Here is a 16,550-nt window from a genome sequence, read left to right as displayed (position 1 = left end):
CATAGTTCAGACGCACCTGGATCTGTCCTGGAGCGATGTAAAACTTCTGTAGCACATTTATCAGGAAATCTTGAACCTCATACCAGGGATAAATGGAGTTGGATCCATCTAACACAATCACTATGTCCATGTAGGTCTCGCATCCTGTGGAGAAACTGATGCTGTGAGTGTGTGTGATGAAAGCAGATTATATACGCAATTCTTAGAGGCTTCACCAATGAAGAGTTGAACTTTACTTTGGAAAGCTGGGGCGATGCTGTGGGTGAAGTCGAAGCTGCTGTTAACTCTTGAACAGATGCCCGTGCTGTAGTAGGAACTTCCACACTCGTACGACCACAGCGGCCCACATGCCTAAAATACAGTCCGCATGAAACTGTTCACAGTTAATTACAGGTGCTGCCCATATAATTAGAATATCTTCAAAAAGTTGATCATTTCACTTAATCCATTCAAAAAGTGAAGCTTTTACATTATATTCGTTCATGATTGATATATTTCAAATGTTTATTTCTTTTAATTTTGATGATTATAACTGACAACTAAGGAAAATCCCAAATTTAGTATCTGAGAAGATTAGAATATTGTGTAAAGGTTCCTATGGGGGTCAAATTGACCCGCGAGGGAAGAATTTGTAACTTTTTAAAATTTCACACACAAAACTCCTCCAATCCAATAATTTTTTGTTCATACATGGTTCAAATGCCAAAAAATGCTTTTATCACTTAGTATTTTTGTCATGTTTCTAGTCCAAACATCTAAAAATTCTTAAAACAAAGTATTTACTAGACAAGCAAAAGTTATTGTCTTGTTTTGTGAAAAATACCTCAAAATGATGAGAGTTTTTGCTTAAAATAAGCAAAATAATCTGCCAATGGGGTAAGAAAAATAATCTTAATTCAAACAGAAAACAAGATTATTTAGTTTATTTTAAGCAAAAACTCTCTCAATTTTGAGTTATTTTTCACAAAACAAGACAATAATTTTTACTTGACTAGTAAATGTTTCTTAATGTAAGAATTTTTAGATATTTGGACTAGAAACAAGACAAAAATACTAAATAAGGAAAGCCTTTTTTGCCGTGTGGACCACTCTGATGAACATTTGTAAGGGAAGGATGAGGGTTAACTCTGTTTATATTCATACAATTAAATATTCTATGGGCTATAATTTTTGTGAAAATGGTCAAAAACCCTGGCGGTGGCTGGCAGCTTCTTTTTTCTTTCTTTCTAAACGTTGGCGGGGAAAGAGTTAATGCATTAAAGTGAAAATGGTTGTTACCACAAAGCTGTGATCCTTGGGGTTGGAGGTGAGAGTCATTCCCAATCTCATTTTCTCTTTGCGTTCGGACACGTTGTTTAGGGATATCTTTCCTTGAAAATCCAGAGAAAAAATACAATTAGAAAATGTTTTGTTACAATCTGCTTTAATATTGCGGCGTCCGATGGCTGATACCTAGATGCAGTCGTGTGCAGTTTGTGGCCAGTTTTCTGTTTAGTGGACATCTGTAGACGTCACCTGTCTGATGATCTCCGCTCCTCTCAAAGGGAGCTCCTACTAGGAGCCTGGAATACAAAAATATACTTTCTTAAAAACTTGCACAGCATTCTTTATTTTAGTGGTCACCATCCTTTGCAAGCCAAATATCCCTGACCTCGGCCTAGATGAAGGCAAAAGCAACCTATAGAATTTTCATTTTGTTTTTTTGTTGTTTACAAGCAAATTGATTATTTCCAATACTAACTGCTGATTATATTTTTTTTCTTCCTTTACGGTAATTTATCAACTGGCCTTAAAAAAAAGTAGCTACACTCTAAAAAATGCTGGGTTGTTTTAACCCAGCGTTGGGTCAAATATGGACAAACCCAGCAATTGGGTTGTTTTAACCCAGTGATTGGGTTGTTTTAACCCTGCGGTTGGGTTAAATATTTGCTTAAGACAACCCAATTGCTGGGTTAGTCCATATTTGACCCAACATTAGGTTGTTTTTTTACCCAGAACTTTTTAGAGTGTATATTTAAAATTAGCGGCAATAACTGCATTTTAATCACGATCCAAACAAAGATGCGACACGTGTAGCATGAGCAGTTGTTTTTGATTTAAATTGCATAATTTCAAGACTTAGAGCAAAAAAATAATGGAATGACTTGAGCTTTGTGAAATTATGTTACTTAAGATACACCTGCACTAAACAAAAACAGACGGACTGAATATAAAAAAAACACTTTTGGGAAAGAATAGGTTTTAATAGTTTTAAGAGTAGTCTTCAGAATTGTTTCAGAGATACATTCACGTTAGTGATGGGCAACACCACTTCCTTTGTTTCCGATGCGATAACGATATTTTCAAGGCCAGTTTTAGTGATATCGATTACGATACTTATAAACTGAACTTTGAATTGATTTAATTTATTAAAGTATTAAAATTACTAAGAGTAAAATGGGTAAAGATACCCACTTAACATTATATTTGAAAGGCATTTTAACATTCAATACGCCTTAATTGTTTACAGAATAGAACATGATCAATATCAACACAATATTTTTATTTGTTTATTGTGAAATAACATGTTTTCTGTCTTCTGGTGAGCATTTTTCTGGGCCGTGTTTCCAAAAGCATCAATAGTTTCTTATAATAGTTTTTGGAAACGCAGCTCTTGTTGAATAGATTGTCATCCGTGAGTGAACACTCACTCTGTGATCGATTGGTTCGGTCTCGCAGCATTTGCGTGTGTTTGGATGAGCAGGAAAATAGTTCTATACTACACAACTATTCGGCAACATAGGTTATTCGTATTGTATGCAAAAAATAATCGTTTTAAATAAACAAAATTACTGGTAAAAAAAAACAAACATCTTAGTATCAATATTTTTTTCAATGATCACATCAGTTTCGATATAGATCGATACGCCCATCCCTAATTTATGGGATGATAACCCCACTCCACCCCAAATCAATATTTATATATTTTTTCCCTATATTTCGAGCTTTGCGAACCGTGATCTGCACTCTCCTCTTTGCGTCCGTCCTCAGCGCACGTTCCATCTCAGGCCTCGCTTAATGTCCTGTTATCAGACTTTGTAATAGTTTCACACAAATTACATTTCGGGAAATGACTGCAATGCAGTTTGTGTGCAAGTCCAGAATAAAGATCAGCCAAAATTTAAATAAAAACTGTCCGGTTGCCAATTGTGTGTTTGGAGCACAAACCAGCTGTTTCTGATTTGTGCGGTTGCACTCGCACAAATGCTGCCAAATCAACGTTAAGGTCGCACAGATTAAATTTTGGGAGCAATTTCAAGCCTTGATAATGTGTGTTTTTACTTATTTCCGGGAGCTACCGGGACAGTGATAAAGATCTACCAGTCAATCGCAGCCCACGGATTAGCGACCACTGCTTTATTTGATCAATTGTTTGATGTATTCTGTAATTATCCATCATGCTTATCAAAATGCACTGAATTATAAAACAAAGTATTATGCCAGTAAGTGTCCACCTTGAAAACCACTCCAAGAATACCTGGAGACGCATTTCTTACTTAGTATTTTTGTCTTATTTCTAGCCTAAATATTTATAAATTCTTACATTAAGAAACATTTACTAGACAAGTAAAAAATATTGTCTTATTTTGGGGAAAAAAAGTTTTGCTTAAAATAGTCTAAATATTCTGCCAATGGGGTAAGAAAAATAATGTTGATTTAAGATTATTTTTCTTACCCCATTTGAATATTATTTCGCTTATTTTAAGCAAAAACTCTCTTAATTTTGAGTTATTATTTCCCAAAACAAGACAATTACTTTTGCTTGTCTAGTAAAGACTTCTTGTTTTAAGAACTGTAGATGTTTAGACTAGAAACAAGACAAAAGTAAGAAAAGCATTTTTTTGCAGTGTGAACCAAAGCTACAACAGCAACCTGAGCAATGCTCTAGCAAACTGGGAAAGCAGCACTAAAGATATTCTCCAGCAAAAAGTAACGGTAGCAGATCAGTCCAGTCATTTTATGAGAAACACAAACAGGATCACAAGTTCAACATTCCAGCAGCGTTCCAGTCGAAGTCATTCACTCCCTGATAGGAAGAAAACGCTACATGAGCCCAGAAGCAAAGAGTCGCTAAGCAGATTTTTCCAGCTTCTGAGGTACGTCTGAGACCGAGCCAATACCAGAAACTGTTCTCGTTGAGAGCAAGACGTTTAGAATCACGATGACAAACCGCATCCCACAGTTTTGCCTGTGAAATCCATCCATGTCAATGTTTACATTCCTCCACTGCCACTGCGACCTGCAGTACAGCCGTGTGTTTTGGATCACAAAATCATTGATGTCAATCAATCTGCAGTCTCGTCATCTTGTCAATATGAAAGTCCCCTGACTTGTTGGGTTGAACTGGCCACCAGGGTGGCGTTCACGCAAAAAAAATGCTTTTCTTATTTAGTATTTTTGTCTTGTTTCTAATCCAAACATCTAAAAAAATCTTAAAACAAGAAGTTACTAGACAAGTAAAAGTTATTGTCTCGTTTTGGGGAAAAATAACTCAAAATTAAGAGAGTTTTTGCTTAAAATAAGATAAATAATCTACCAATGGGGTGAGAAAAATAATCTTAAAGGTGCACTATGTAGTATTTTTGCAGTAAAATATCCAAAAACCACTAGGCCGGTGTTATATATTTTGTTTAGTTGAGTACCTACAATATCCCAGATGTTTCCAACTATTTGTAAATTGTGAGAGAATTGCTATTTTAACTAAGGACCGGGACATGTCAGCATAGCGTCTGAGGAAGTCGCCTGTCAATCACATCATATCTGCGCTACCCTCGGTTTCGGGTTTTATTTGGCAGGAGCGCTTTACTCTTAGCAGTGTGAACAAGTGAACGCACAGAGTATCGTCATATCATAATTTTAAACACACTTAAATATGTCTAATATAATAAAAAGAGCTGCATTACCTCATAATCATAACCGGAAGAGCAGATCAGTGCAGGCGCCCGGCGACTGTGTCCCGTCCCGTCCCGTCATAATAAAAGTCCCGGTGCTCGTGAGCCGTGTGTTTGTGTGTATCAATCGCTCCAGCGGCCGTGCTCAGCTCCACAACACTCGGTCCTGCTCTGCTTTACGCTACAGTAACGTTAATAACCGCATCCATGAACGTGATTTCTGCCCGAGTCCTATTTTCCACCGGCTGTGAGGTGAAGACCACATGTCCCAAGATACTGCGCTCTAACTTTGCGTCATCAAACTACACATTTGTTTAGAATAGGCGACCTCTAGTGGACAGAAAGTTGCATAGTGCACCTTTAATTCAAACAGAAAACAAGATAATTTTTCTTACCCCATTGACAGATTATTTTGCTTATTTAAAGCAAAAACTTATTCTTAATGTAAGAATTTTTAGGAATTTTGACTAGAAACAAGACAAAAATACTAAGTAAGAAAAGCGTTTTTTGCAGTGATGGACTAGTTTGATTTTATAAAGGTTTTTGTCAGTTAAGACCAGCTGAAAACCAACTTCACCAGACTCAGAAACCAACCAATCCCAGCAAACTATAGTCTTTTCAGAAGGGACATTATTTTGCTGAATGCCATGGTACATAAATATGATAATCTTGCTATAAAGTACCATAGTAGGAGTTGTTTTTGCTTTAAGATACATGATGGATTGCATTTGTTTTTGGGATGTGCAGGGCTCTCAGTTCCCACAATGCACTGCTCTCTGAACATCCGTCATTATTGGAATGCACTGGTTCTCTTTGGCACCCGTTGTGAAGGTTTAGTCTATCCTGAGGCAAAGTTATTTGAAGAACGTCTGGTCAAACCAAGGCTTTTTTCCTGGCCACCCGACACTAATACAACATGCCAGGGTTTTCAGAATAAATTGGAGTTTGATGATGCTTCATCTTTCTTGCCTTGAACAAACCTTGAGTATTCAGGCATACACTAAAAGAAATATACGTTTTGTCATTATAAAATTGCTCTGTGAACCCATACAGTTTGAATGAGCGAACTGTTTTCTGTTCGGACATACAATCTAGTTTGGAGGTTTGTTTGGGCTTTCCACTTAATGCCATTTATAGACTGTGTGACTTTTTTAGTTTATTCTTAGCTAAAAACACTTCTTTCAAAAATATATGTGCTCATTAATGTATATTTACTTCTTTCAAATAATAAAGTATTTTTGTAAGTTTATAATATGCCATCGAAAATAAAATATGGGTGAGGGGTTCGAATGCCGGTCGCCATGTTGCTCCTCCATCTTGAAAGTACATTAGCCAAAGAGGGACATACCCGTAAATTCAAGCTTCGCCTTTCGCGTTTTAACACTCGATGGCACCGTGTCGAATGTGAAGAGGAGGATTGCTAGCCTAGAAATCTAGACGCACCCTAGCGGCAGCAAATCTAATCTGCCCGCAAATTTCGTCTAGCAACTCTCAATACCCTTCTGAGCTGTAAACGCCAAACTCGTGCCGGGCCAATCACATCGTGTATAGAGTCGGTGGGCGGGGCCATAATGATGACGGCCGAGTTGCGTTTGCGTGCTTCTAGTAAACACAGAAACTGGCGAACGGCGGTCTTTCGAATCAGCTTTGACCGCGACTCTGGAAGACTTGGAGTTAAGCTTTTCTCTGAGAAAAGAACAAAGAACGGCACTGAAGTCATTCTTAAGAAGGGAAGATGTGTTCTGAGTTTAGCCGACCGGATACGGCAAATGTTTAATCTGTCAACGAGCTCTGCTTCACCTTCGTTGCTCTGATTGGTTGTAACGCTATCCTATCGCGTGCAGAGGGAGTTTGAAAGACAACCGTTTATCCGCCCCTCAGATTGAGCTGTCAATGGGGAGTTTCCAGACCAAACATCTTGATGTGGGTCTGGCTTGTCAGGCTAGGGGATTGCTTGAGACTGCTACATACTAGGGGTTGCACCGACTAGTCGACCTTAATGCTCTGCCATGACGCTTTAAGCTTGACGTCAACTAGACACTGGCCTATAGAGGGCGCTACAGGATAAACAATTTCCTGGCACCCAGGCTCTGTTTTGAACAGTTAAAAATGACAAATGCATACTCCGATAGCTGTTTACAAGACACGTTTGATTACCATCTGGATGCTCAAAATTGATCGGGAGAATGCACACTTATTGTACACGTAAGTTAATCATCGCGCTTAAAGAATACGTGCTGCATTGCAACACACACACACAGCCTGATCACGCGGAGATCGCGCGCGCTTCACACAAAACCATTCAGTAGCGCAGAAATGTATTGTCAACACTGTTCTGTGATTTATCAATAAAATAGCTTAGAAACTGAAAGTTCTAGCATATATTTCTTGATAACTAAAACTCACAGCTTCACTGTTAGAGAGACGCTGGCAGGTAGAACTAATTCATACACAATCACTCACTAATGCATTCATATACATCATGTAATCTTTATTGTGCTACTTTATCTGTATCTTATTCAGAACGAGCAGAAATCTGTGAGAAATATAACGACCATAAGACAAAAGAACTGATACAGAAGCTGTTATGTAGGATTAATAACCTTATGGGCAGCGCTGTGTCATATGCCATAGCTGTCCTGTGCACAAGAAGACCCGAGTTCGCGTCTCAGCTCAAGGTTTAGGTTTATTTGTTCATTAATGACGTCATCAGCGACTAGTCGACTCGACTTTCATCACATAAATGTCGACTTTAAAAAAATGGAAGTCGTTCAACCCCTACTATATACTGACAAATTAAACAACTGCAAATTATAATAGTTTTCTAAAGTAACCTCATCACTTTAAGGAGCACTCATGGATGAGGTCGAACTGGAAGCCATGTTAATCTTGGACTAAATCGGCCACCGTAGGAGTTAAAACGAAATCAGAATTGAGAGGAACAGAAACTATTATTCACTGGATGGTCATATACCTTTACACCGCTAGATGGGGGAAAATATCACACAGTGGAGCTTTAACAGAAACACATTTTTAGATGTATGAGTTTTCAAGAACGTAAAATATTTACATCCATTAGTGCTTCAAGCAAAACAGTCATTTGACTTAATTTAAGTGACATTCTAGAAAAATTTAAAAACAACATTCCTCTTGATCCCTTGAGAGTAAATCAGATTCCAGAAGGGAAACGCGCCACACGGGTTTGTCTTGATGCACAGGAGGGAGCTTGGGAATTACAAGCCACAAAACACATACTTTCCAAAACGCGCTTGCAGACGGGTCGAGACAAGTGCAAATACTTTCCACTTATTTACCTGTGCACATCAAAGGCCCGCAGATCTCTCAATGCTGGGGGAACACGAGCTATTTATCAGCGATGACAAACCTCAGGATTAAAAAACAGGAAGCTGACGTCCGGATTTAGAGGTTTTAGTGCGGTGGGAGTTTGGTTTATGGTGTGTATTGTTTTGTGTGTCTGGGCTTTTATGAGTCTAAAACAATACCCTGTGTTTTAAAGGCTGTAAACTGGGCCCGTTTAACGGTTTAGGACTAATTGATTAGTTTTAACACAGTCTGCTGGGTTACAGTAATGCCATTATTTGCTCATGACGCATTTTTGCATGCACTTGGCTTCATGAATAACATCATGGTCTACCTAAAGCTGCTGAGTCTCACATACACCAATCAGGCATAACATTATGACCACTGACTGGTGAAGTGAATAACATTCATTGTCTCTTCATCACGGCTCCTGGTGGTGGGTGGGATATATTAGGCAGCAAGTGTCCACTTATTTCAACTTAAAATCTTAAATTCAGTTCAACTATAATAAAATTGGCACTACAATCATTTCAACTTAAATAATAATAATAATAATAATAATAATAATAATAATAATAATAATCTGACTTTAAAAAAAAATCAAGTCTAAATGCGGTGTCATTGATTCCTAGCTGCTAATGACTTCTTCAACAATGTAATTCGATTACTGTGCTAATTAAAATAATAGTATTACTAGACACTAGAGTATTTCTAAATCCCTAAAACGGCCAGTAAGAAATTAAACTCTTTTTATTCTTTCAAATGAAAAATGCAAAATTGCATAAATTATTCTAGAACTGACCAAAGTATTTAAAGGGAGACGTTTACTTTAAAAACTTACATTTTGACATTAATTGTGGATTATAGCATTGAATCATTTAATGCCGTTACATCAGAAGTAACTGTAATGAAGATAGAAGACTTAAGTTATGCCTTACTTTTTCGAGTAACACTGAAAATATGTTGCCATGACTTATTGATTATATCATTTTTTACAGCCTTAAACATCTGAATCGTTTGCAAAATTAGCGCTATTATATTTTTGCATCCGTAAACATATTTGACTCCCTAAGAATTTGAATTCATAATACTGAATTTCTAAGACTAAGGCAACCTGCAATGACTCACTTGCTCCTATATGCCCAAATCTTTATTGTTTTGTTTATTGCTTCTTCAATTTCCCATGAATCTGTGCAGGTCTTGCAGGAATCTGCAGCTGAATGACGTGGCGTCAGGAGAGCCAGTTTGATTTAGGGAGAGCGATCCGTCTTCCTGCTGGAGAGTTTCAGGGTCGATTCTGAGACTGTGTGTTTGCCAGCAGACAGCAGAACGCTGATGTGTGTCTGTGCGCGCGATCGCATTTCACGACAGTATTTCATCGGGGGGAAAATGATAGATGGAAGTGCTCCTGAAGAAAATGATTGGTGAAGTTCTGCATTTCTCACAAGCATCTTGATTGTTTCTTAGAGTGCAACAGTCAGGTTCTGGAAGTAAACTGATTTTTAAGGATAAATCATACAAAGAGATTTACTGTGAGCTATGAGGTTGTTAATCGATGGTAATTGCTTTTGTTGAAGCCGTCATCTGCATTATTTCAACTTAGTTTTAAAATAATCGTGTTTAACAGTGGAATTCTTGCCTGACGTGGTCAAACTCAACCCTAGTCAGAATGGCCCTCATTTATCAATCTTGCGTAGAAACAGGCGTATATGTTGGCGCCGCTGCCGGGCCTAACCCTGAACCGTCAGGTAAAGCCTAGTTCAGACTGCACGATTTTCAAACTCGTCGGGTCACTGCTCTATTCACACTGCATGACTATCTGGGGTATCATTCAGTCACTGCTGTGTTCACACTGCACGATGGTTTGACGACAGAGGAGTTCACACTGCATGACTGAACAAGAGGAAGAATCGCCGACAACTCTCTCTCTCTCCCGTGCGCAAACTACGTTTCCCAAACACACGTGCGATGTGACAAGTAAACAACGCGAGATCACACGTGCGTCAGACCGGAGTTCTCGCGCGAGACTTGGAATTGTTATTAAAAATGATAAACTGCACAAAGTTTGCTTCAAACTGTATGTGCGCTGATTTGTGGAGAAAAAGAAAAAAGATTATGGCGGAAGAAATTGTTGGAGAGACAGAGGGATCCAGGATTGTGTTCTGCAAAGACAGTTTGAGGTAAATAAATAATTATTTAATGTGCTGCTGCTGTGGCTGGTGTGCAAATGTTTGGCCTTTGTTTCTGTTTGATAGAATTGTAAATATATCTATTAAAATACTGAAATTCTGCTTTATAACTCCTCCCTGAACCTCCTGCTGCCCTGTATCTCACTCTCTCATTGGCTGTCGGTGTAATTTTCAGTCAGATCCCTGTTCACACAGCAGGAGTTTGAATCGCCGACAGGTCCAGATATTTAGCATGCCAAATATCTCACCGGCGTCGGCGACTCGTCGGCGATTCTCTCTGATCGCGTCTTTGATCATTCATACTGCGTGATTGTCACTGGCGTGCACGAGCACCGATTTGCCTGTGATCTCTGGCATTTGTCGGCGATTTCACAAAACCTGTCGGCGACTCAAAATCGGGGCAAAAATCGGGCAGTGTGAACTAGGCTTCAAGCGCACAGGCTCAACTGGAGGAATACAGCCCTACAAATCAAATGCTTTGGTATAGTCACACAAATTAAACATTGAAGTCCATGTTGCACAAAAATAAACACTGATGTTTATAATTACTATGTTGTTGTTGTTTTCTACAGTGGGTCATAATATAGCATATCTTGTCAGTGCGTTTTGTGGCGTTATTGTTTTCCTGCGCATTTTCACACTTACTCCAAACATGCGTACACCACCTCCTGAGCTGGCGTAGGATTTGAGCGTGCTGTACGCCAACGTCCATTTTGATAAATCTCAAAGTCACCGTGGGTTTGGGTGTACGCAAGGTGTACGCTGGAAACTTTTGATAAATGAGGGCCAATATGAGTCTGCTGCTCCATTGGGCTGTGATTATGGGGCGTGTTTGAACCCTACCAGGAAAGACCTCGATTAGACAGACCGACAACCAATCAGAGCAGCGGAGCAACGCATTGTCAAATCTCAACAGAGCTCAACTGCACTGTGTTGCCAAGTCCACGTTTTTTTCCGAGGGTTGTTTTCTATGTCCACGGGTTTAAGCGACTATTATGTGATATAGACCCATGAGTGCGAATTTTAACAGGCAAACTTGCCAAAATAACACACATTTTAACCCCTAAACACCATTTTTTCCGGGAATTTTTTTTTTTGCCTTTGATGACGTGCATGATTACGTTACTGTTGATCATCTGTCCATCATCGTCTAAAGCCCGCCCTGATGATTTCATTGGTCTGAACAGTTTCTGTTTGGAGATAATTACTCCTCTAATGGATCGAGGCCAGACCGAACCGCCCGACCTAAAAATGTTGTGGGCGGGGCTAAGTTCGGCTGGCATCCAGGCTACAAGAATTCATGAAATACTCATGATGCTGTACAGAAAATTCCACCAATTAGTCAGAACTCCAAAATAGCTCTTTAGCTCCGCCCACTTCCATGAAGCAATGTGAATGACGTAATTAAGTCAGTCTAAATATTGAAATATTTGAATATACACTGATTACATTTATGAGCACTGACAGGTGAAGTAAATAACACTGATGATCTCTTCATCACGGCTCCTGTTAGTGGGTGGGATATATTAGGCAGCAAGTGAACATTTTGTCCTCAGAGTTGATGTGTGTGAAGCAGGAGAAATGGGCAAGCGTAAGGATTTGAGCGAGTTTGGCCAGATTGTGGCGGCTAGACGACTGGGTCAGAGCATCTCCAAAACTGCAGCTCTTGTGGGCTGTTCCCGGTCTGCAGTGGTCAGTATCTATCAAAAGTGCTCCAAGGAAGGACCAGTGGAGAACCGGCCACAGGGTCATGGGCGGCCAAGGCTCATTGATGCACGTGGGGAGCGAAGGCTGGCCCGTGTGGTCCGATCAAACAGACGAGCTACTGGAGCTCAAACTGCTCCAGAAGTTAATGCTGGTTCTGATAGAAAGCTGTCAGAATACACAGAGCAGCTCAGTCTGGTGTTCCAGTCAGGGTATGATAATGTGCTCTGCTACACAGCAAAAATGGTTCAGGAATGGTTTGAAGAGCACAACGGGTTTAAGATGTTGACTTGGCCTCCAAATTCCCCAGATCTCAATCCAATAAACATCAAATATATTGTTTTTATACATTTTTAATTGAGTTGATTTTCTCCATTGTTTTTAATTTGATGCAGAGCTTCATGGGAATGTTTACTCAGGCCCGTGAAATTTAAACTGGGAATATAAATCCAAGGTTGCCATCAGGTTTTCATGCAGAACAGTTTTTTTATGGACTGGCTGACAGAAGAAATATTTTCAGATCAGTTCCTGAAGATGTCGTCTTACCATTTCTGCCCACCGGCCTCATGTTGCTGAACTGTATATCCAAACTGAGCGTCTTTCGAACCCTTGATGATTCTTGCATGTCTTGTGTCAATATTAAAGCAAGTCCACGGCCCTGAAATAAACACAAAAAGATTTTTATTTAGATTTAAATGTTTCGGGGTGCATTACATTCTGAAGTTAATAATACATTGTATGTACTGCTGTCAAATCGATTAATCACAAGTAATTCCATCTAACATAAAAGTGTGTAAATAATGTTATTCTCTCTCTCTCTCTCTCTCTCTCTCTCTCTCTCTCTCTCTCTCTCTCTCTCACACACACACACACACACACACACTCACAGCACAGCACTTTTGTTAGTAATTCTGCTTCTCTAGTAAGTTTATCTTGATTTGAGAAGTTTTAGATGTCTGTACTGGAAAACACGACATAAACGCTGAGGAAGTAAATTCCTCTTTGCAGTCTAGTAATCGTGATGCTTGTCTTAGCAAATGATTTTTGGCATAAATTCTGTCAATTTGCAGCGTTCACATTAGGAGTCACTGATAAAATGTCTAAATGTTACAATACGTCTAAGGAACGCTGATCCTGCTCTCACTGCTCAGCGATGATGAAATAGTCAATGAGACCAGATGAAAGAGCAGGCGGGAGAAACTCAAGATAAATGCCATCGGCAGCACAAATCAAAGTTAGGATCTGTCCTGGGATGCTCTCACTTCCCTCGGGATCTGGAGGGACAGACTCTCAACAGTCAGAGCCTCTGGATTTCATTTCAATGTTTATATGTTGGAAAGGTCACTTGAATATGGTGTTGTTGAAGTGACGTCGCGTGGCCTTTTCAAGTTTAATTTCCTGGGGAAACGTTTCCCCTTATACAGGGAAAAAATAAGAAGAGGGGTTGATCACTTTTTCTCAGCAGGATAAAAAAAAATGCCATTAAGAAAGAGGTCCAGGATGAAAAGTCATAATCATGTTGTGAAGACGATACATCTTAAAAATAAAAATAAAAATTCGTAGATTCTGCAATGTGTTTTGACTACTATTGTTCTCTCACTGTCGCTCTTAGTTCACACTTGTAGTTCGGTTAGTTTGGTTCGTTTGGTCCGGACCAAAAAACAAAAACAAAACATACAGTCCGGGTCCGCTTAGCGTTCACACTGGCATTTTTAACAGCAAACCTAAAGTTACCGAACCAAAGGCATAAGGAGACGCTCACAACCTGATTGGTCGGCTTATATGACGTAGGAGCTGCTTACCGAACATTCAGAACAACGCTGTGTGCTGATTAAACGCCATCATTTTATGCGTGTACATATGGCATTATTTTTACCCGCTGAGAACTCATGAAGAGCTCATAAAATGTTCAAAACATTCAAAACAGCTCCAGGATTTCCTCCGTTATGCAGAAAAGAGACGGCCGTTCTGTCGTCTGTACCGGATAATACTGGCCGACAGGTCCTCTGATGAGAAGAACCAGGTTTGCTTTTTGTGCGTTTCTTCTAGCATTTTCGAAGCATGCTCGTCGGAACAAATATTGATGAGGCTCTTCCTCGTTGCTCTACGTTTGCCCTCTAGTGTACATTATTCATTTTGGATACACCGCTCTTTCCGCGTCGTCAAATCAGCTGACTATGCGCTACATCTTGTGACATTACGTCCGGTTTTTGGTTCGTTTACGTCTTTGGTCCGTGTTGCGTTCATATATCAGTCGAACCGCACCAGAGTTCGTTTGGAAGCTGACTGAGACCCGTCTTAATAAAGACCTTACATAATGAACTGTTGTTTTTATTACTTTAGAATAGTGTTGTCACGATACCAAAAATAGTCAAAGTAATTGAATAATATGACAACAGAACTTATTATTCATTGTTTAATTTTTTTACAAAAAAATTCTCTTGGCCAGCAAAAAATGCTAATTATAAACGATATGACAAAAAACTAGATTTTTTTTCAGATATAGGTCTATTTAACAGTAGCAAGTCAAGAAAGAAATTAAATAATTAAATATAAAACTGCTTGGTCTTTACTCTATAATTTAACTATACACTGATTCTTAATAAATATATTTGGGTTATTTAGCCAAGCGGTGGCTAAACATGTGGCGGTTTTCTATTTGTCATTGTTGTTTGATTAACATTAATCCCACAGAATATTAGGTCCAGCTTTAGACCTGCACGGCTCTCATGACCTCAGCTGTACACGTTCACTAAAGACATATCTGTGTTTACCTCAACACTCGCCAGACCACCTAGAATATTTTTGTTTGTTTGTTTAAAAGCAGAAGCTTTGTTTTTATATTGATGTTTTTATATAATAAATACTATTCTAGTATTTATTAATATTTTATATGAGCATTTATTATGTTTTTACTATACATGCACTTTGTTTTATTCATTTTGTTGTATTTTTTTAAATAGTTTACTTTTTTATATTTCTATTTAGCTTTAATTATTTTTTTATTTTCCGTTTTAGTAGAATTGTAGTACTTCAGTTAGTTGCCAAGGTGTAACATTTATCATTTTAATTTCAGTTAACACATTTCTTTTTTTAAATTGCTTTATTTTAAGCTGCAGGCCGTAAACTTTGCCTCTCTGTCGCCATCTCTGTTTGAAACCTGCAATTGCAGTTATTTGTGGAATTATTATCTTTATGTGGACCGGCACGGCTCCTCAGTGCAGATGGATCTAATGTTTTGAGGAGTGTGTGTGTCTGTCTGATTGCTTCAGAATCACAGATTATACATCTTGGAAGTATGACCAAAGTGAGAATTTTCCCTGCAAATTGTCATCTGAACAAGTAACATGTCTGCCTCTTTTGTTGTTAACAACTGAGGGGGGAAAAAACATACAATAAATTGGTGATTAAATCTAACGAGCACTCATATCACATCAAACCAAGCAAATACATTTCATTGTTATTCTTTGTTCTCAAATTGTTAATATTAACAGCATTGCTTGACAACGTTTATTTAGTGTGTATTTGCGTTATAGATTTACAGTCTAAGTTTTGCTTTTGACGAGTGAATCTGACTGATTATTGTCGTTTGGTCCTTTCAGGATTGCAATCTGCCATAACAATCATAGGTTTGATTATTCCAGCTGCTGTGAGAAAAGGCTATAAATGCTCTGCCACCTGCAGCATCCTCACATGCGATACTACTAGCCGGACTCCTTCTTTATGTATAAAGACGTGACGTAATGTGACAAAGACGAACTGAGGCATGTTCGAATTTCCTGCAGAAAGCTACCAGTACCACTCAAATTACAACACGTTATCACAAGCTTACCGTTGTGAATCAGGGTAAGGTAAAGAAATAGTTTTGAACACTGGCTGGTTATGTACTTGCTCAAATTAATTTTGGATAATTCTGGGTAAAAAACAACTCAATGTTGTGGCAAATATAGACTAACCCAGCAATTGGGTTGTCTTAAGCAAAAATTTAACCCAACTGCAGGGTTAGTCCATATTTGACCCAACATTGGGTTAAAACAACCCAGTATTTTTTAGAGTGTAACAACACTGGTTGTATTAAACCCAACACACTCCTTTAATAAACCATCTAGGCAAAGCGTTAGGCAATTGTTCATGTTATTGTGAAACCATCCGAGAGCTGTGGCTAAATTACAGCCATTTAACAATAGTAATGACTATAACGAATGTTATGCGCTCTGATGCTCTGGATTCTTGAGAAGATCTTAGACATTAGAGTCATTTGTCATGTGTGATTCACTTGAATGATTCACCCATGCGTTTTTATTCAATCAGTAGCTCTCAGATCACCTCCGGGCTGCTTTATCACCCAAAAAACATGTTAATCTGTCTGTCAATCCAAAATTTAGTGACCAACCTTAGTGTATAC

At 38.7% G+C, this 16,550-nt stretch overlaps 1 protein-coding gene across 1 annotated transcript in view; it reads right to left on the bottom strand.

The window, feature by feature from the left end:
• Window positions 1–1,555, bottom strand: part of itga11b (integrin, alpha 11b) — a 59,354-nt gene extending 57,799 nt beyond the window's left edge. The window contains exons 1-4 of the mRNA XM_067436630.1: window positions 1,453–1,555; window positions 1,279–1,370; window positions 237–351; window positions 17–144 (exon numbers count right to left, since the gene is read on the bottom strand). Coding sequence (XP_067292731.1) covers window positions 17–144; window positions 237–351; window positions 1,279–1,329 — 294 coding nt within the window. The 5' untranslated portion in view covers window positions 1,330–1,370; window positions 1,453–1,555. The remainder of the gene's footprint in view (window positions 1–16; window positions 145–236; window positions 352–1,278; window positions 1,371–1,452) is intronic.
• Window positions 1,556–16,550: the final 14,995 nt, after the last annotated feature.

Source organism: Pseudorasbora parva, chromosome 25 (genome assembly GCF_024679245.1).
Source record: "Pseudorasbora parva isolate DD20220531a chromosome 25, ASM2467924v1, whole genome shotgun sequence".
NCBI lineage: Eukaryota > Metazoa > Chordata > Actinopteri > Cypriniformes > Gobionidae > Pseudorasbora > Pseudorasbora parva.
The sequence above is the reverse complement of the archived record's forward strand: the minus strand, read 5'-3'. Positions and strand labels throughout refer to the sequence as shown.